We start from the raw sequence: 20,170 nt of genomic DNA, 5'->3' as shown, positions 1-20,170 counted from the left end.
TGATGCTTTGACATGTTATGGCCTCGCTAGTCCTGGAGAGACTGGCTCCTCCCAGGGCTAGTTAATTTCTACAGGTAGAAAACTGCTTGCCTGGGAGAAGGCCTTCCATTGGCCAACCAGCCAATCCAGAGCCTGCTCCCTGATCAGTTCTTTATCTAACTTTCATGCACCAGGCTAGTATCTGCCCTGGCCTAAATCATCCCTGGCCCAGTTACTAGACAACTGAGGACCATCCCTATAGCTCAGAGCCTACCAAGGTTATTCAAACTGCCCGGTCTTGTGTGTGTGTGTGTCTAAGTTAGTCACTCAGATGTGTATGACTCTGTGACCCCATGGACTATAGCCTGCCAGGATCTCTGTCCATGGAATTCTCCAGGCAAGAATACTGGCGTGGGTTGCCATTTCCTCCTATAGGGGATCTTCCTGACCCAGGGATCAAACCCAAGTCTCCTGCATTGCAGGCAGATTCTTTACCTTCTGAGCCACCAGGGAAGCCCAACCTCTTTGTGTTGTCATTCAGTCATACCTATGAAATTAAAAGACGCTTACTGCTTGGAAAGAAAGTTATGGCCAACCTAGATAGCATATTGAAAAGCAGAGACATTTCTTTGCCAACAAAGGTCCGTCTAGTCAAGGCTATGGTTTTTCCAGTAGTCATGTATGGATGTGACAGTTGGACTGTGAAGAAAGCTGAGCGCCAAAGAATTGATGCTTTTGAACTGTGGTGTTGGAGAAGACTCTTGAGAGTCCCTTGGACTGCAAGGAGATGCAACCAGTCCATTCTGAAGGAGATCAGCCCTGGGATTTCTTTAGAAGGACTGGTGCTGAAGCTAAAACTCCAGTACTTTGGCCACCTCATGAGAAGAGTTGGCTCATTGGAAAAGACTCTGATGCTGGGAGGGATTGGGGGCAGGAGGATAAGGGGACGACGGAGGATGAGATGGCTGGATGGCATCACTGACTCGATGGACGTGAATCTGAGTGAACTCCGGGAGATGGTGATGGACAGGGAGGCCTGGAGTGCTGCGATTCATAGGGTCGCAAAGAGTCGGACACAACTGAGCAACTGAACTGAACTGAATTGATGCATTAAGTCCTGAATACATTTTACTGTGGTGGCTTCTCTTGTTGCAGAGCCTGGGCTCTAGAGCACTCAGGCTCAGTAGTTGTGGTGCATAGGCTTAGCTGCCCTGTGGTATGTAGGATCTTCCCTGACCAGGGATTGAACCCACGTCGCCTGCATTGGCAGGTGGATTCTTAACCACCGGACCACCAGGAAAGTCCAAGTACAGTTTAAAACAATCTAACTCATTTATAGGCGGACCAGCCCCTCCTCTGCAAGGTTTCTTCTTCTAGAATTGTCCAGGAACTCCAGGATTGATTCAGTCTCAAGAGTTCACCAGATGCCAAGCACAGAGGAAATGCGTTTGGTCAACTCACAACTGTTATTGCTTCTTTCTGCCTCATGATGTCTTGTCCTGCACAGTCCTGGGGATGCTGTTCATCCAAGGTGATGCCAGTCTCAGGAACAGAGGGATCTTGGCCTTGCACTCAGGGTTATAGCCATTCTAGTTCATGTTCAACCAGTCTCAAGGCATAAACTGACTTCAAGAGCCCTGCGATAGGACTACTTCTGGGTCCTACCTCCTCACAGATCTAGAACCAACAGCTTCCTCCCTTCTTCACATGTGACCCTTGCCTAGGAGTGGGCTCATTACACAAAGACTATTATTATTCAACTCTCAGAACACAAAGATCTTGTTAAATACTTTCCTCGGGAAAATTGGTGCTATTCATCACGCATCTACCCTTCTAAGGGGGACTGCCCCAAGTGATTTTTTTTCATTTTCTTTTTTGACAAGTATTTGGGACAAGTATTCTTTTTTTGTGAAGGCTTCCCCAGTGGCTCAGTGGTAAAGAATCTGCTTGCAATGCAGGAGCTACAGGAGATGCTGGTTCAATCCCTGATTCAGGAAGATCCCCTGGAGGTGGGCATAGCAACCCACTCCAATATTATTGCCTGGAGAATCCCATGGACAGAGGAACTTGGTGGGCTACAGTCCACGGGCTGCAAAGAGTCAGACATGACTGAAGCAACTTAGCACGCATACATTCTTTTTTTGTGCAAGTATTATGCACCAGGCACTGTTCTAAGTGCATGACACCTATTAACTTCTTTGATCTCATTTTATCTTCCCAGCAACACTGTAAGTAGGTATTTTTATCATCTCTATTTTACAGATGAAGAAACTGAGGCCAGGAGAGTATTTATTTATTTATTTTGGCTGTGCTGAGTCTTCAACAGATCGAGGGCTTTCTCGAACTGTGGTGCCTGGGCTCTAGAGCACGTAAGCTCACTAGTTGCAGCAAATGGGTGGAGTTGCCCCTGGGCACTTAGTTCCCCAACCAGAGGTTGAACCCATATCCTCTGCACTGAAAGGCGGATTCTTAACCACTGGACCACCAGGAAAGTCCCAAGCCCAGGGGACTTTAAATAACTTGTCCAGGGTCACAGAGCTAGTGGGTGGAACCCAGGGTCTGTGGTTAGTAACCACTTCACTTACCCTACAGCATCTACACTGCTGCCTTCAAAGAGGTTTTTTGTGCTTCAGTATCCAGCTGGCTCTCCGCAGCTGTGGGTTCCATGTTTATGATCCAAGGTTGGTTGAAGCCGCAGATTTGAAAGTCGGGGATATCAAGGGCCAATTGTAGGACTTTGAGCGTCTGTGAATTTTGGTATTGGGGCAAGTCCTAGAACCAATCCACTGTGGATACCTAGGGACAACTGTACTGTAAAATAGTTGGCAAGGTGGCTCCCTAAATAAGAAGAAATAATGCCAAAGTTGAATCTCTAGTTAGGCACCCACTCCACAATACACACACACACACCCCCACACATAGATGTCTGTGTGCGTGTGTTTATATATATGTAGAAGTAAATATATTCTTGATTTCCTGCTACATTACTGTCCTTCAGATCTTAGTTTCTGTTTCACTAGCATGGTGCCAAGCATCTTACATCCACGATCTTATTTAATCCTCAAAACAACCCTGTAAGATTGGTACTGTCTCATTTTTTTTTTAATGAGAAAACTGAGGCTCAGAAAAAAGAAAGTAATTTACTCAAGATTATACAGCCAGGAAGAAGTCACACTTGGATTAAAACCTAGTCTCTCTAATTTCAGAGATCAAGTTCTTAATCCTTGTGCTTCAGGAATATACATGAAGAAACCAGGAGAGTGGTTTGGCCTCTCCACCATTCCTCTCCTGGGCTATAGAATCTCAGACATCTCTTTGTCTCACTCACTTTGAATTGCTCTAAGCAAAGAAGGCCATGCAGGGAAGAGATAAACTGAGAGATCAGGAATGATATATGCACATTAAAGTGAAAGTGAAAGTGAAGTCGCTCAGTTGTATCTGACTCTTTATGACCCGTGGACTGTAGCCCACCAAGCTTCTCCGTCCATGGGATTCTCTAGGCAAGAATACTGGAGTGGGTTGCCATTTATTACTGTATATAAAATAGAAGTACATATTGTATATAGCCCAGGGAACTCTACTGAATACTCTGTAATGGCCTATATGGGAAAAGAAGCTAAAAAAGAGTGGATATATGTATATGAATCAGTTTGCTATATATGTGAAACTAACACAACATTGTAAATCAACTATACTCCAATACAAATTAATTTTAAAAAATAAGCAAAGAAGGTCAAGTTGGGTTAGTGAGCCATCTTCAGAGCATTCCTTTAAGCTGGCTCTTGGCTCTCACACAATCCCTGATCTAATTTCCTGCAGCACTTGCTCCAGCATTTTGTCAGTAGGAACAGAGGGCAGGAAACCTCGCCACAGAAGCTGTGAAGTATGAAGGTAACCTCCGTGATACTTTGAAACAGGAAATATTTTCATGTCACCTCCTTTTTTTTTTTTCCTTGAGGTATGGTTGACTTACAATAATATATTAGTTTCAGATATACAAGATGGTGATTCAAGTTTTTATAGATTATGCTCCATTTATGGTTATTATGAAATATTGGCTATATTCTCTGTGCTGTACAGTCACTACTCTTTGTGTTTGTTGTTCAGTCGCTCAGTTGTGTCTGACTCTTTGGGACCCCATGGACTGCAGCGTGCCAAGCTTCCCTGACCTTCACCATCTCCCGGAGTTTGCTCGGACTCATGTCCTTTGAATCAGTGATGTCATCCAACCATCTCATTCTCTGCCACCCCAGCTCTTTATGTTTACATTTCAGTATTTTTATTAGGCTATGTCTCCAGGCTGATTGATTTGTATAATCTTTTCATTTCAATCTTTTCTATTAAATTTTTATGAAAAAATTTTCAAACTTTCGAGAAAAGTTAACAGTACAGTGAACACCCATATACTTTTCACCTTATCAGTTATTAACATTGGCCACTTTTGATTTATCTCTCTTTACGTATATATGTAAAGAATAATATACACAAATGTATATTATCAGTCAGCATTCTCCGGAGGAAACAAAGCCAACAGGATATATCTAGATCTCTATCTTTATAAAGATACATAATTCTTTTTGTCTCTTTTCTCATCTATCTATAAAGAGATTGGTTTTAAGAAACTGGAGACTTCCCTGGTGGTCCACCGGTTAAGAATCTGCCTGCCAGTGCAGTGGACACAGGTTCTAGCCCAGGTTTGGGAAGATTCCACATGCTGTGGGGTAGCTAAGCCTGTGTACCACAACCACTGAAGCCTTCTAGAGCCTGTGCTTGAAACAGACAAGTTACCACAGTGAGAAACCCTTGCACCACAACAGGAGAGTAGCCCCCACTTGCTGCAACTGAGACCCAGCTCAGCCAAAAATAAATATGTTTTTCTTAAAAAAAAAAAAAAAAGAAAGAAAGAAATTGGGTCATGCGGTGTGCGAACTGCCAAGTATGAAATCCATAGGGCAGGCTGGCAGTCTTGAGGTCTCTCTTGCCCGGTTTTTAATCTTCATGCAAACTTTGCCTTCTTCTTACTAATATATCACATTTTATTTCATTCTTTAAAAAGAAGGTAGTCTCCTTTAAAGACCCTCAGGTGAACTGAATCTTGGGAAGATGTTTACCCTTTAGCACGCGGCTGCTTTGTCTGCACATGTGTTTTATCCACGGTTTGAGAAATACAGTTTTGGACCATGGCGCCAGGATTTGTACCCCTCGGAGCACATGGCTCCTCTTCTCAGGAGAAGGTCTTCTGATGATTTCAGTGCATCGTTCCTGCTAACCCAGCTTCCCAGGATCTCCACCACCTTTTCCCCTGGGGTGTACCTTCTTTCAGCAGCCCTTGTGTTCCTGACTCCAAGGCCCTCCCTCTCTCTCTCCTCAGGTTACACGGTGACCTGGCTGCCCTCCCGAGGGACCATGTCATTGCTGGCCACTGGAGCCCCCAGATACCAGCATGTTGGGCGGGTGCTGCTGTTCCAACAGCCAAAGAGAGGAGGACCCTGGAGCCAGATCCAGAAAATAGACGGGATCCAGGTGAGCGTGGCTGCAGTGGCATCAGTCGATGAGGGGCTGGCGTGATACTAATTATGCTCTCTGTCGTCTTCTGAACACTCATGCACCTGTTGTGTGGTGGCCCTATGCCAACCGCTGTCACATTTGTTCCCCACAAAGCCTCTGGGGTTCTGTCATCCCCTCTTGCCAATTTAGGGGCTCCCCTGATGGCTGATCATCTAGTCCCATCACTTCATGGCAAATAGATGGGGAAACAATGGAAACAGCAAGAGACTTTTTTTGGGGGGTATGGGAGCTCCAAAATCACTGCAGATGGTGACTTCAGCAATGAAATTAAAAGACACTTGCTCCTTGGAAGAAAAGCTATGACCAAACTAGACAGCATATTAAAAAAGCAGAGACATTACTTTGCCAACAAAAGTCCATCTAGTCTAAGCTATGGTTTTTCCAGTAGTCATGTATAGATGTGAGAGCTGGACTATAAAGAAAGCTGAACACCAAAGAATTGATGCTTTTGAACTGTGGTCTTGGGGAAAACTCTTGAGAGTCCCTTGGACAGCAAGGAGATCCAACCAGTCAATCCTAAAGGAAATCAATCCTCAACATTCACTGGAAGGACTGATGCTGAAGCTGAAACTCCAATACTTTGGCCACCTGATGCACAGAACTGATTCATTGGAAAAGACCCTGATGCTGGGAAAAATTGAAGGCAGGAGGAGAAGGGAACGACAGAGGATGAGACGGTTGGATGGCATCACCAACTCAATGGACATGAGTTTGAGTGAGCTCTTGGAGTTGGTGATGGACAGGGAAGCCTGGCATGCTGCAGTCCATGGGGTGGCAGAGTCAGACATGATTGAGCAACTGAACTGAACTGGTGGCCCAGATGGTGAAGAATCTGCCTGCAATGCAGGAGACCCAGGTTCGATCCTTGAGTCGAGAAGATCCCTTGGAGAAGGTAATGGCTACCCACTCCGGTATCCTTGCCTGGGAAATCCCAGGACAGCAGAGCCTGGCAGACTACAGTTCATGGGGTGGCAAAGAGTCGGAGACGACTGAGCAAATAACACTTTCACTTTTTTGCCAATTTAAGAACCCAATTTGGACTCTTTGGTGGTACAGTGGATTAGAATCCGTCTGTCAATGCGGGGGGACACGGGTTCGATCCCTGGTCCGGGAAGATCCCACATGCCGTGGAGCAACTAAGCCCACGGGCCACAACTAAACAAACAAACAAAAAGAACCCCGCTTGTCTAAATTCATATGGGCTCTAAGCTGGATTTTTACTTGGCCTCCTTCATCAATTGTAATTGATCAGAGGCCAGACAAGAAACTCAGGCGTGGCTTTACTGGGGTCCTTGATGCAGCAGGGCAGATCAAGAACAACAGGTTCCCTTGTGGGCTTGCTCCCCAAGAGGGGGCAGACTTGTTCCTTCTGTGAGGTGAGGGTAGGGTTCCTTCTATGAGGGAGGGCTGACTTAGGTGGTTTGCCCACTCCTTAGGTGGTGTTGGGTGCCGGGGGCATGCGCATTACCCTGCTTTTGCTCCCAACCCCCTGTTTTTGCTCCAGGCTCTTCAAAAGCCGCAGTTAGGTTTTTTTGGTCTCTTTGTATCATTTGTCCAGAATTTGACCTAACTGCGGGCACATACAGTTAAAATACAAAGAGATGTGTGCAGGTCCAAGCATTGCAATGCTACAGCCCAAGGTGTCGCAGGTCCTAGCTTGTCTCAGGATCCAGGACTTGCACCTTTATTTGAGGGCTTGAAGTAGGATGGATGTGGTGCAGCTAATGAGGAAGGAGGTGTGTGGCTCTGGATTTCTTCCTCAAACATTTTCCTCTCCTTGCAGGTTGGCTCTTATTTTGGTGGCGAGTTGTGTGGCGTTGACGTGGACAGAGATGGGGAGACAGAGCTGTTGCTGATTGCAGCCCCCCTGTACTATGGGGAGCAGAGAGGAGGCCGGGTGTTTATCTACCAGAAAATACAGGTGGGGACCAGAACACTAAGCACAGAATGTGCGAGAGACTCCCAGGCTTTCTCAGGTCTCAGTTATTCTGAAAGTTTCCTGTCTGACCCTGTGTTAATCAGACCTTTAGAACAATGACAAACAATAGCTAGTATGCAGGGGTGGCTAAAATGTGTGCCAGGCCCAGTGCCAAACTTTTTATATGTAGGATACCTCGTTTGAGTCTCATAATCACTTTCTGGGACACTATGAGCTTTATGAATGGAAATGTTACAGCTCAGCAAAGTTGGGCAACTTTCCAAAGGCACAAAGTCATACCGACAGCAAGGGTGGGGAGTTCCCTGGTGGTCCAGCAGTTAGGCCTCTGCCAAACAAAAAAGCGGGAGCTGGAACTTGAACCCAGGTTGATGTGACAGCACTGTCCCAGTTCTGGAAAGGACCACACCCAGTATTTCTGTAGTGTTCTTCCTGTCCAGTGGAGAAGGAAATGGCACCCCACTCCAGTATTCATGGCCGGAGAATCCCATGGGCAGAGGAGCCTGGTGGGCTACGTTCCATGGGGTTGCAAAGAGTCGGACACGACTGAAGCGGGCACACGCACTCCAGATCCAGTGCCTTACCCTGTGAAAGCTTACTGAGTGACTGAGGCGCAACCTGTCGCCTTGCTCCTTCCCAGCTGGGGTTCCAAATGGTCTCAGAGCTGCAGGGGGAGACCGGCTACCCCCTTGGACGATTTGGAGCCGCCATCGCTGCCCTGACAGACATCAATGGGGATGAGCTGACAGACGTGGCTGTGGGAGCCCCTCTGGAGGAGCAGGGGGCTGTGTACATCTTCAATGGGCAGCAAGGTGGGCTGAGCCCCCGACCCAGTCAGGTGAGGATCCTGACCTGCCAATCAAAACCCCTTCCCAGGCCCCTGGAAGCTTTCAAACCCCTATCCTGCTCCCCAGTCCAGCTCTTCCCACCCTTCTGCCCATCCTCTCCGCTAGCTTAGCATGAATTTCTCTCTTGGCTTCAGCGGATAGAAGGGACCCAGATGTTCTCAGGAATTCAATGGTTTGGACGCTCCATCCACGGGGTGAAGGACCTCGGCGGGGATGGCCTGGCAGATGTGGCTGTGGGGGCTGAGGGCCAGGTGATTGTGCTCAGGTAAGATGGGACTCCTGAGTCCTACCTGGGGATAGTTGCAGCTCTCATCTTTTGAGCAGTTGAGGTGTAGTAGGCGTCATGCTAAATGCTATCGCCATCAGCACATTTGGACTTCAGCCCAACCCTGTGAACCTGGTTCTCCTTCCATACCAGCTTCGTGTCTTACTCCAGATTACACAGCTGCTGTTCAGTGGCAGATTGGGGTTTGAACTGAAGTCTGACACCGGCTTCCCTGGTGGCTCAGTGGTAAAGAATGCGCTTGCCAATGCAGGAGACGTGGGTTTGATCCCTGGGTCGGGAAGATCCCCTGGAGAAGGAAATGGCAACCCACTCCAGTATTCTTGCCTGGGAAATCCCATGGACAGAGGAGCCTGGTGGGCTGCAGTCCATGGAGTCTCAAAGAACTGGACACAACTTAGCAACTAAACAACAACTCTCTGACACTAAAACCTCCTACTGAAGCATGTGATAGCTTTAGAACCTGGTCATTTGAGTTCAAGTCAAAGACAGTTATTAACTTCTTGGGTCATCTTACCCCAGTCACTTAGCTTCTCCGGACCTCAAGGTTTTAGTCATCTTTGAAATTGTAATGGCATTTCCTGCCTGACGCATGTTTTAGAGTCACTGGAAGCCTCATGTCATGTCACATAGTGAATGACATCATGCTAAATACTTGATGCACCTACTGTCTTCAGTACTGAAACAGGCATTGACTGCAGGGTGTATGGGGTGGGGGGGAACATATAATAAAAAAGTAAAATAAATAGGTAACTATAACTGTGGTAAGTGCCACTAGGGACATGAACAGGGTTCTGTGAGAGAGAACAGCAGGGGAGAACTACGATAGGCTGGATGGCCAAGAAAGGCCTGTTTGAGGAGCTGGGACTTGAAAGGTAAGAAAGAGCCAGGCTTGCAGAAATCTTGGATAAGAGCTTTCTATGTTGAAAGCCCAGGAGGTGCCAAGGCTATAAGGCAGGCAAAAGTATGACATGTCAAGACTTTTCTGGTGGTCCAGTGGTTAAGAATCCAAGCTTCCACTTCAAGGGATACAGGTTTGATCCCTGGTTGGGGAACTAAGATTCCACATGCCTTGAGGCCACAATGTAAAAATAAATAAATACGTCAGGCCAAGATATTTTAAAAATTACTAAAAAAAAAACAAACAAGTATGATGGAACTGAAAGAGGGTCAGCGTGGTAGGTGGTAAAACTGGAGAGGCAGGTGGTATGAAAAGACAGTGAAAAGTTGGGATTTTACTCTGAATATCATGGGGCATCCTTGCAAGATTACTGGCATTGAAGTAGTACAATATCTTAGTTCCCCCACCACGGATCAAACCTGGGCCCTTGGCAGTGAAAGCTTGGCACCCTAACCACTGAGCCACCAGGGATTTCCCTGACTTCTTTCTTTAGAAACTCACTCTTCTGTATAGGAAATAGGTCAGAAGGCTGGTAGGATGAATTATCATTATGGGGAGCCCTAATGAATGATCATTATTATTGTTGTTGCAAAGAGACAGTGACAATGAGGTCTGCAGTAGGGAAGGGAAGTCCTCTGGATTCTGCTGGAGCCCCAGGTCTGATTAGGGGTGGCAGCTGAGGCCAAGGGAGAGTGTTGGTTGTTTCCTGCCCTGCAGCTCCCGGCCTGTGGTAGACATCATCACAAGCGTGTCCTTCTCCCCGGCCGAGATCCCAGTACGTGAAGTCGAGTGCTCCTATTCCACCAGCAACCAGAAGAAGGAAGGCGTTAACATCACTGTCTGTTTCCAGGTCAAGTCTCTCATCTCCACCTTCCAAGGTCAGTGCTGTCCTCTGGGTGGCCCCCAATCCCAGCCCCTGGCCCCAGGATCTGCCACCACTCACCTCTTGCCTTTCCACCCTGCCCAGGGCACCTGGTTGCCAACCTCACTTACACTCTGCAGCTGGACGGCCATCGGACCCGAAGCCGAGGGTTGTTCCCAGGAGGGAAACACGAACTCAACGGGAACACAGCTGTCACCTCTGTCAAGTCCTGCTTTATGTTCTGGTTCCACTTTCCGGTGAGGAGTCAGCAAGGCTGCTTGGGGCAGGGGAGGGGTGGATGAGCTGACCACAGCGGGAGGCAGCCCCAGTGCCAGGCTCAGCTCCATCATTGTCCAGTGAGGGTCACAGGTCACCTTGATCTCCCAGTCCTACCATTTCCTCTTTGTACCATAGTAGTAACTATACCTTCAGCATGTTATCTGAGTCCTTAATCCACATCCACAGGCATTTTTAACGTGACTACAACTGTAAAATGCTTACCATTTTTCCCATACTCTATTCACACATTGTATATCAATGCTGCAGTCTAGCTTTCAGATTTATTGATTCTGGGGGGGAGCCATACCGAGCAGCATGTGGGATCTTAGTTCCCCAATCAATCAGGGATCAAACTCTCATCCCCAGCATTGAAAGCTCAGAGTCTTAACCACTGGACTGCCAGAGAAATCCCCAGATTATTTTTAATGGCTACAGAATATGTAGTCTTATGGAATATTCAGGCATGGCAGTGTGTCACTATTTTCCAGGTATACATGGTCATTATTATTAGCATCCATCCCCAAAAGAATTTTTTTAAGTTATTAGTTTAAATAACTGCTAAAATATCCAAATTCAGTTTGTTGACAACCATCCTGTGTGAAATAGGATTGATACTAGATTTTATCCTGGTCTCTTAAGTATTTCATAAGAAACTGAGTATAAAATTGGTGTGTAAGTTTGTTTTTAGTTTTTTATTAAGGGAAATTTTGGACATACAAAAGTAGAAAAAATAGTTCAATGAAATCCCAAATATCCATCTCCTGGTTTCAACAATTATCAGCTGACGATCTTACTTCATTCAGAGCGTCTCTGTCTCATACTGCAAATCCCCACCATAGAATTTAGACATTTTAAACAGAAATTAGCCAGAGAAGAGGCATTGTGACAGCATAGAAAGACTTTAGGCTTGGGAGTTGGAAGGGTCTGGGTTCACTCCCTAGTTCTGGTCCTTAGGGAAATGTGTCACCTTTTTATACTTCATTTTCCTTGTGTATAATTTGAGGATAATGATACCTACCTCTTCAAGTTGGGGGAAATGTTACCTAAGTATAATCTGAATGTCTCCAAAGTGTCAGGCACTGGTATTAATAATAACATAAAAGACCAAGACTCTGGACTTCCCTTGTGGTCCAGTGGTTAAGAATCACCCTTGAAGGCATATACCTTGAGGAAACCAAAATTGAAAGAGAAACATGTATCCCATTGTTCACTGCAGCACTATTTACAATAACTAGAACATGGAAGCAGCCTAGATGCCCATCGACAGATGAATGGATAAAGAAGTTGTAGTACATATACACAATGGAATATTACTCAGCCACAAAAAAGGAATGCATGTCAGTTCTGATGAAGTGGATGAATCTAGAACCTATTATACAGAGTGAAGTGAGTCAGAAAGAGAAAGATAAATATCATATTCTAGCACATATATACAGAATCTAGAAAAATGGTTCTGAAGAATTTATTTACAGGGCAGCAATGGAGAAACAGACATAGAAAATAGACTTATGGACATGGGGAAAGAGGAGGAGAGGGTGAGATGTATGGAAAGAGTAACATGGAAACTTATACTACCGTATGTAAAATAGATAGCCAACGGGAATTTGCTGTATGGCTCAGGAAACTCAAACAGGGGCTCTGTATCAATCTAGAGGGGAGGGATGGGGGTGGGAGATGGGAGGGAGGTTCAAAAGGGAGGGGGATATATGTATACCTATGGCTGATTCATGTTGAGGTTTGACAGAAAACAACAAAATTCTGTAAAGCAATTATCCTCTAGTAAAAAATTTTTAAAAATAATAATAGAAATAAAGTACACAATTAAATAAATTAAAAAAAAAAGAATCCCCCTTGCAATGCAGGGGACGCAGATTCAAGCCCTGGTCCAGGAACTATGATCCTACATGCCACAGCTAAAGATCCTGGGTGCCATGACTAAGACCCAAGGTGTCCAAATTAATTAATTTTTTAAAAAGACTAAGACCCACTCCTGTTCTCGAGGACCTAAGATATTCTGGTTATTCCAGAGTATTTTTTCTTTGTGCAAACTTTGATAGTTGTTGCCTAGATGAGTTCAACAAAGATCTGGGGGCTTCTGTTAGGACTCAGGGAGGAAAAGCACTGTGGTTGATGGCTGATATCTGCCTTAGAATTGGGGCTGAGGGATGAACACTGACAAGAAAAGCAAGTCAGGCATTTCACAAACACCCGATGTGTAGTAAACATATTCCCATTGGTAAGTTCTCAGACAACTAGCTGCTGGAATTCCCTCATTTATAAAGTACGGACAAGGTGTGTCTTTCACTGGAAGTGTTGTAAAGGTTAAACTCTTGACAAAGGATGTATTCTTGTGGTCCTCAGATATGCATTCAAGATCTCATCTCTCCCATCAACGTCTCCCTAAGTTACTCTCTCTGGGAGGAAGAAGGGACACCGAGGGACCCAAGGGTGGTAAGAACAGATGAGTTGGGGGAATTGATAGTAAACAGGGGAGAATAGAAATTCGATTTGGCAGGATTATATTATATTGGATTCAAGCAGTAGAAATGAAATATGCTTACTTAAGCAGGAAGGAGTCTATGGGAGTTTTGTACTTAAAAGACATTTGGAAAACTGGGGTTGGAAAGATGGGGGACCAGAGTGGGTAGAGTCTCTAGGGGCTGTCAGTAGGAAGAAATAACGGATGGACTGCCCAGGGCATGGCCCCTTCTGTGAATCTTCTCGCAGTCCCTCAGCGCATCAGCTTCAGACTTCATTAGACTTCTCTTGCCCAGTTGTATCTGACTCTGCAATGCTATGGACTGTATAGCCTGCCAGGCTGCTCTGTCCATGGGATTTCCCAGGCCAGAATATTGAAGTGGGTTGCCATTTCCTCTTCCAGGGGATCTTCGTGGCCCAGGGATTGAACCTGCGTCTCTTGCATTGGCAGGCAAATTCTTTACCCCTGGGCCACCTGGGAAGCCTCATTAGGCTTCTAACAGGAGGCAAATGTCTGAGAGATGCAAATTCCAGGGAGAGAACACCAGAAGGCCTAGGACCATTCCTTATCTGTGGAAGAACAGGGCACCTTGATCAGCCTTGCCAAAGGATACTCCACTGAGGGGGCAGGTAGTTCCCACAGAGCCTCACTGGGGTGCCCTTGTTATGGAAAAGAAGAGGAAAACCCTGTCTATCTTTGTCTACCTGATCACATGCTCTCTGCCCAGCGCCAAAAGCCTGGTTTCCTCTTCTGAAATCCTTGACACTCAGCCTGGTTTAGCTTCTGTTGGAAGGGAGCAAGGTCTGATGGAAGGAACCTGGGCCTGGAAGCCTGAAGATGAGGATTTTTTTTTTTTAAGGAATATTCTTGGTTGATTACAGACCCAGCCAAAGCTGTTTATTGTTTTATTTATGGCTGTGCTTGGTCTTTGCCACTGCACAGGCTTCGCTCTGATTGCAGCGAGTGGGGGCTACTCTCTAGCTGTGGTGCTCACGCTTCTCTTTGCACTGGCTTCTCTTACTGCAGAGCATGGGCTCCAGGGCGCAGGCGCGTGGCCTCAGCAATTGTGGCTCCCAAGCTCTAGAGCATAGGCTCAATAGTTGTGGCTTAGTTGCTCCCAAGCCTGGGCGATCTTCCTGGACCAGGGACCGAACCCCTGTCTCCTGCACTGGCTGCAGATTCTTCACCACTGAGCCACCAGCCAGGACCCCTGGATTTTTTTTCCCCTGCCCCGGCACAAGCAGGTTCTGTCTTACTCCAGGACTGTCTCTGCTCTGAAGTGAGTCCCAGCATTGTGGGCCCCTTCAGAGCTGGAGCATGGTGACTGCTAAGCACCATGTGGATTTTGCCAGTGCCCCACTCCCCAACCTGCCACGCACTCAGGATGTACAGGGACAACCAGCAGTTTCTCCCACTGGTACTAATTAAAAGAAAAGACAAATTGTGTGGGGTGGCAACTCAGGGTTAAAAAGAGACCTGAGGTCACAGTTGTCAAAAAGGCTTCCTGAGGGAACGGTCATTGGTTCTGGATCTCACAGAATGAGTGGACTTTGTGGGGAGGAGAGGCATGGTTTTAATTTTGGAGACAATGAGAAGGTGGGCTTAGCTTCTGTCAGGACAACTGAGCAAGACAGAGGCCCTGGATGCCCCTTTGGGGACTGACTGTAGTTTCTGGTGGGTGGTGGGAATAATTTGTGTGTGAATGTTGAGGGTAGGAGAAAGCACTCAGCAGAGAATGCCAGGACCCCTGCCTTTAAGGAAGAGTCAGAGGCTGCTTGGCAGGTGGCTTAGAAGTCGAGGAGGCATCTGAACATACAGAGGATCACCCATAAAATATTTCTGTGACCCCATTACCCTCCACTGCCTAATATGAATTGTCAGGCCAGGGGGATTTGGACCCCACATCTGGACACCTCCTGACAGGTGGCACCCCAGCCGGTCTGAGCACCTCTCTGCTCCTTACACCTTATGCGGGCAGTCTCTCTTGCCTTGGTCTCGGTGTAAATTGTTCTTTCTTCCTCTCTCTCCATCCTCTTCACCTGGCTGCCTCCTCCTCATCCTTTATATTTCAGTTGTGATGCCATCCCTTCAGGAAGCTTCCCTGATCTCCAAGCATGGGAGAGTCCCCTTCTACACCCTTTAAACACATCCTGTACTTGTCCCACCCTCACGCTTGAGGGTGCCTGGCCCTTTCTCTCACCAGATTGGGAGGAAGGGCAGGGTGTCTGTTTTGTTCTCTGGTGTGGGGGGGTCTGGGGGCTTCCCAGGTGGCCAATGCAGGAGACATAAGAGACTCAGGTTTGATCCCTGGGTTGGGAAGATCTCCTGAAGGACGAAATAGCAACCCACTCCAGTATTCTTGCCTGGAGAATCCCATGGACAGAGGAGCTTGGAGGGCTACGGTTCACAGGGTCACAGAGAGTCGGACATGACTGAAGGGACTGAGCATGCATGCACATGGGAGTCTGGTCCAGAGGAGAAATTCTAGAAACATTGAAAAAACTGGCCTTGATCTAATAAGAGCTGGAGAGCTATTCTAGAAGGGAAGTGGGACTCACACAAAAGAACCACAGGAAGAGCTATTCCCCAGCAGAAGAGCCTAGATGCTGTGCAGCCAGGTGTTCCTGCGAGCAGAGAAGTTGGGCTGGGGGAAGCTAGGCGAATGCATGGTCAAGGCCCAGATCTCCTGGCCAGGATGGGAAGTGGACACACGTGCTGAGCCTCCCTCGAGGAGCTGCCTCCAGAGGAGGGCAGCACAGACAGCCTCAGGCTGAGTTGGGAGGTGGGGCCCACACTGGGAAGGCTTTGGCTCCTGGGAGGGATGCAACCACACCCCACCCCCCAGCTGAGCCCCGGCTCTGAGCCCTCCAGCTCTGCTGCCTCAACCACCTACTCCTGTCTCCCCCTCCTCCGTGCTCAGCAGGGCAGGGACATCCCGCCCATCCTGAAACCCTCACCACACTTGGAGACCAAGGAGGTAAGAGGGGCAGAGGGGCAGACAGAGAGGCGGGGGCCAGCCCTCCTGGGTGTGGGGACCTGAGCCTCCAGGTCCTTTCTTCTTGGCCTTTCAGATTCCTTTTGAGAAGAACTGCGGAGAGGACAAGACGTGTGAGGCAGACCTGAAGCTGGCCTTCTCCGACATGAGGTCTGTAAGGCTTCCCACCCCCGGGCCCTCCTGTTTCACCCAATGTTTTCCCGAGGCAGCTTCTGGCTATAGAAGGAACACAGGGTGGATTTCCCTGGTGGTCCAGTGGTTAAGAATCTGGGTTCAATCCCTGGTCAGGGAACTAAGATCCCTCGTGCCTCAGGGCAACTAAGCCCGCATGCCACAATCAAGACCTGAAGCAGCCAAAAATAAATAAATATATAAGTACTTTTTACAAGAAAAGAAAGAAGTAGTATTTGTATGATGTGACGGTCAGAAGACCCCCATGGACACTGACTCTTATTTGTCATCTGGGCCTTAGATTCCTCCTCTGAGAAATGCTGGTTCATTGCAGCCCTCCTATCAGGAATAGAGGAGATGGCAAAACTTAAAGCCTGTGCATAGGAGCATATTTTGCTATGTTTCTTTTTTCTGGCCTACCAGATCCCTCAGTTCTGAAAGCCTCCACCTCTGATCCTGTTTCTTTCATGGACTCCCATAACTTTGCCCTGATTTCCCCTCAGATCCAAAATCCTGCATCTGACCCCCTCCGCCAGCCTCTCTGTGAGGCTGACACTGAGGAACACAGCAGAAGATGCTTACTGGGTCCAGGTCACCCTGAGCTTCCCCCAGGGACTCTCATTCCGCAAAGTGGAGGTGCTCAAGGTGAGTGAGAGGGCAGGGCCTGCCCACAGACCAGGCGCCAGGCTAGTCCTGCAGCATCTGCTGCCTCCTGGAGCCCCAGGCGGCCAGGACAGCCTGAAGATGTGGGTGGAAGTCTTCAGATCACGTCTGGGTTCTCAGCCTGATGGCCACCCATGAACTGTGAGACCTAAGATACAAGGTTCATGCTCTGTGAGCCTCAGATTTGCCAACAAGAGGTGAAGCTGGGGATGTCATGGGATTAGAGAGAAGGTTGCATGAGATGGAGAGTATGACAGAGGCTTAAGTACCTGGGGACCAAAAAGAAGTACACAGATTCCGGGAGATGGAGCCACCTTCCTCCTAAAGGTGACCAACATATTTTCGAGGAATGGCCTGGTTTTTCTTTTTTTTTATTCCAGTTTTATTGAGATATAATTGACAGAAAGCACTGTATAAGTGGAAGGTGTACAACAAGAAAAAAGTACACTCACAGTTCATGCAACCATCCCCACTATCTATCTGAAAAAGTTTCCAGAACTTTCCAAAAAAAGTTCTGTACCCACGAGCAATAACTCCCATTCCCCACTCTCTGCCACTGGTAACCTTTAATCTATTTTCTGTCTCAATGAACTGGCCATCTCTAGATATTTTGTATACCTTGAGTCATATAATGTTTGTCCTTTCGTGTTTTCTATCACGTAGCATACTGTTCTTCACCTTTGCCTAATGTTTTTGAGGTTCATCCCTGGGATAGCGTATGAATTTCATTCCTGTTTAAGGCTAATATTTTATCACAAGGATATAGCACATTTTGCTGACCTGTTCATCTGTTGGTGGACCCTTGAGTTATTCTTATACAGCAACATTCACTGCTTCTTTTTGAAAATTGTTGTTTATTTTTTTAATGGCTGCATTGGGTCTTCGTTGGTGCGCGCGGGTTTTTCTCTAGTTGCGGTGAGCAGGCACTCTTCGTGGCGGTGCACAGGCTTCTCATTGCGCTGGCTTCTCTTGTTGCGGAGCACTGGCTCTAGGGAGTGCGGGCTTCAGCAGTTGTGGTGCGTGGGCTTAGTTTCTCCTTCACATGTGGAATCTTCCTGGACCAGGGTTGGAACCCGTGTCCCCTGCATTGGCAGGCAGGTTCTTAACCATCGGACCACTCTGGAAGTTCTGAGTGCTTCCTTAAGGGACACATAGTAGAGCGATTAAGAACTTGAGATCTGGAGTTAAACAGACCTGTATTCAAGTTCCTACCAGATTCCTGCCAAGGTTACCTAATTATGAGACTGTGGGAAAGTCACTGGACTTGCCTGAACCCTTATTTCCTGTCTAACTTTCTTCCCAATCTAAGCTGAAACCTGTCCCTTCCAGATAGTCGTGAAGATAAAGGGTTTTGTTCTGCTTAGCCCAGGGTCAAATACATTTTGGAAATGGTTGCTGAATGTGTGAATGAAGCATTTTAACTCTCCTGTGATTGTACCTCAATTCACTGAACCAGGCTTCTCTTTGGCTTGTTGGATCGCTTCCAGTTTTTCCCTAGGATAAATAGTATTGCAGTGAACATCTTTGTTTTTTAAGTACTTTAAAACAAAAAATATTCCTGTACCTTTATTTTTTTCCCAAACTTTAAACTTTTTATTTTGTATTGGGGTCTAGCCGATGAAAAACATAGTGGTAGTTTCAGGTGAACAGTGAAGGGACTCAGTCATACATATACGAACATCTTTTTTAAAACTTTATTTATTTGGCTACACTGGATCTTCTTTGCTGTGTGTGGACTTCCTCTAGTTGCGGCAAGCAGGGGCTACTCAGTAGTTGCAGTGCCCGGGCTTCCCACGGCGGTGACTTCTCTTGTTGCGGAGCCCAGGCTCTAGGGCGCGTGGGCTTCAGGAGTTGAGACATGGGCTCTAGACCACCAGCTCGGTAGTTGCAGCGCACAGGCTTTGTTTGCCCCCCACAAATGGGATCTTCCCAGACCAGGGATGGAACCCATGTCTCCAGCATTGGCAGGAGGATTCTTAAACGCTGGACCACAGGGAAGTCATTACAGTGAACATCTTTGTACTGAATCCCTGATTCTTTGGCCCGACCGTTCTCTACACGGGCCCTGGCAGGGAGGAAGTGGGCCCTGAGAGGTTAGTGGCCTTTGGGGAACCCTTAGCTTTACCCACTAAAAAGCTCCTTCTCTCGCGTCTCACCCCCAGCCCCACAGCCATGTACCTGTGGGCTGCGAGGAGCTTCCTGAGGAGGCCATACTGCAGAGCAGGGCCCTCTCCTGCAACGTGAGCTCTCCCATCTTTGGAGCAGACAGCATGGTGAGTGCCTCCAGCCCCCAGGAGCCCAGCGGCCAGGGGCTGTAAGCTCAGGAGGGGAGGGAGGGAGCTCCTGGCTCTGGGGAAGGGGAAGGTGATTGACAAGGCCAGGTGTACCCCACTCCCTACCCCCAAGAGAGTATGTGCAGAGGTGTCCTGTGTCATGTTCAAGAAACTGGACTTTGGAATCGGAGAAACCCAGGGCTGGGTCAAACATACTGTGACCGTACACACACGTCTTAATCACTCGGAACCTCGGTATCCTCATCTCTACAATGGGAATGAAGCACCTAGCCCAGGGAGGTTCCTATGACTATGGCAGTGGGGCCACGGGGCTGTGAGGGCCCAAGGCAGTTCCCTGAGGCCCAGGCCCCTTCCTTCTTCATACCCCTCTCTTCTTCTGCCAGGTTGATATCCAGGTGATGTTTAATACGCTGCAGAAAGGCTCCTGGGGGGATTTGATCAAGCTGCACGCCAATGTGAGCTGGTGAGCAGACCCCCACCCGCGTCTCCACCCGCCCTTGGCCTCAGACTGTCTCACGGTCCTGGCCAAGCCGTCTCCTAACACTGCCCTCTATCCTGCCCCCTGCAGCGACAATGAGAACTCAAGCCTCCTGGAGGACAACTCGGCCACCGCCAGCATCCCTGTCATGTACCCCATCAACATCCTCACCAAGGAGTGAGTCCTGAGCGGCCACCCCGCCTTCTCCTCCTGCCTCGGCCTCCCCACGCAGGGCCCCAGCCTTCCTCCCAGGGCTGCCCCTCCCCCCACCCACTAGAGGCCCAGGGGCGATAAGAACTGATTCCAGCCACAACCCCAGCAGATTTCAGTACTCTGTAGAGTGAAGGCCCTCGGAGAGTTCTGAGTCTGAGTCAGATGGAAACTTACTGACCTGGTGTCACCTTCTGCACCAGCTGCAATGCACAGCTGGGGAC

The 20,170-nt window shown here is 47.8% G+C and overlaps 1 protein-coding gene across 1 annotated transcript in view; it reads left to right on the top strand.

Moving 5' to 3' along the window:
* ITGAL (integrin subunit alpha L) overlaps positions 1-20,170 on the top strand; it is a 42,469-nt gene that overhangs the window by 15,392 nt on the left and 6,907 nt on the right. The window contains exons 12-24 of the mRNA XM_068967026.1: positions 5,351-5,502; positions 7,331-7,468; positions 8,124-8,321; positions 8,466-8,596; positions 10,233-10,393; positions 10,483-10,634; positions 13,018-13,107; positions 16,056-16,112; positions 16,207-16,280; positions 16,805-16,946; positions 19,127-19,237; positions 19,642-19,721; positions 19,827-19,913. Of these exons, the coding sequence (XP_068823127.1) occupies positions 5,351-5,502; positions 7,331-7,468; positions 8,124-8,321; positions 8,466-8,596; positions 10,233-10,393; positions 10,483-10,634; positions 13,018-13,107; positions 16,056-16,112; positions 16,207-16,280; positions 16,805-16,946; positions 19,127-19,237; positions 19,642-19,721; positions 19,827-19,913 (1,573 nt within the window). The remainder of the gene's footprint in view (positions 1-5,350; positions 5,503-7,330; positions 7,469-8,123; positions 8,322-8,465; positions 8,597-10,232; positions 10,394-10,482; positions 10,635-13,017; positions 13,108-16,055; positions 16,113-16,206; positions 16,281-16,804; positions 16,947-19,126; positions 19,238-19,641; positions 19,722-19,826; positions 19,914-20,170) is intronic.

Source organism: Capricornis sumatraensis, chromosome 3, assembly GCF_032405125.1.
Source record: "Capricornis sumatraensis isolate serow.1 chromosome 3, serow.2, whole genome shotgun sequence".
Lineage (NCBI taxonomy): Eukaryota > Metazoa > Chordata > Mammalia > Artiodactyla > Bovidae > Capricornis > Capricornis sumatraensis.
Note: the sequence above shows the minus strand (reverse complement) of the source record. Positions and strands in the feature narration are given on the sequence as shown.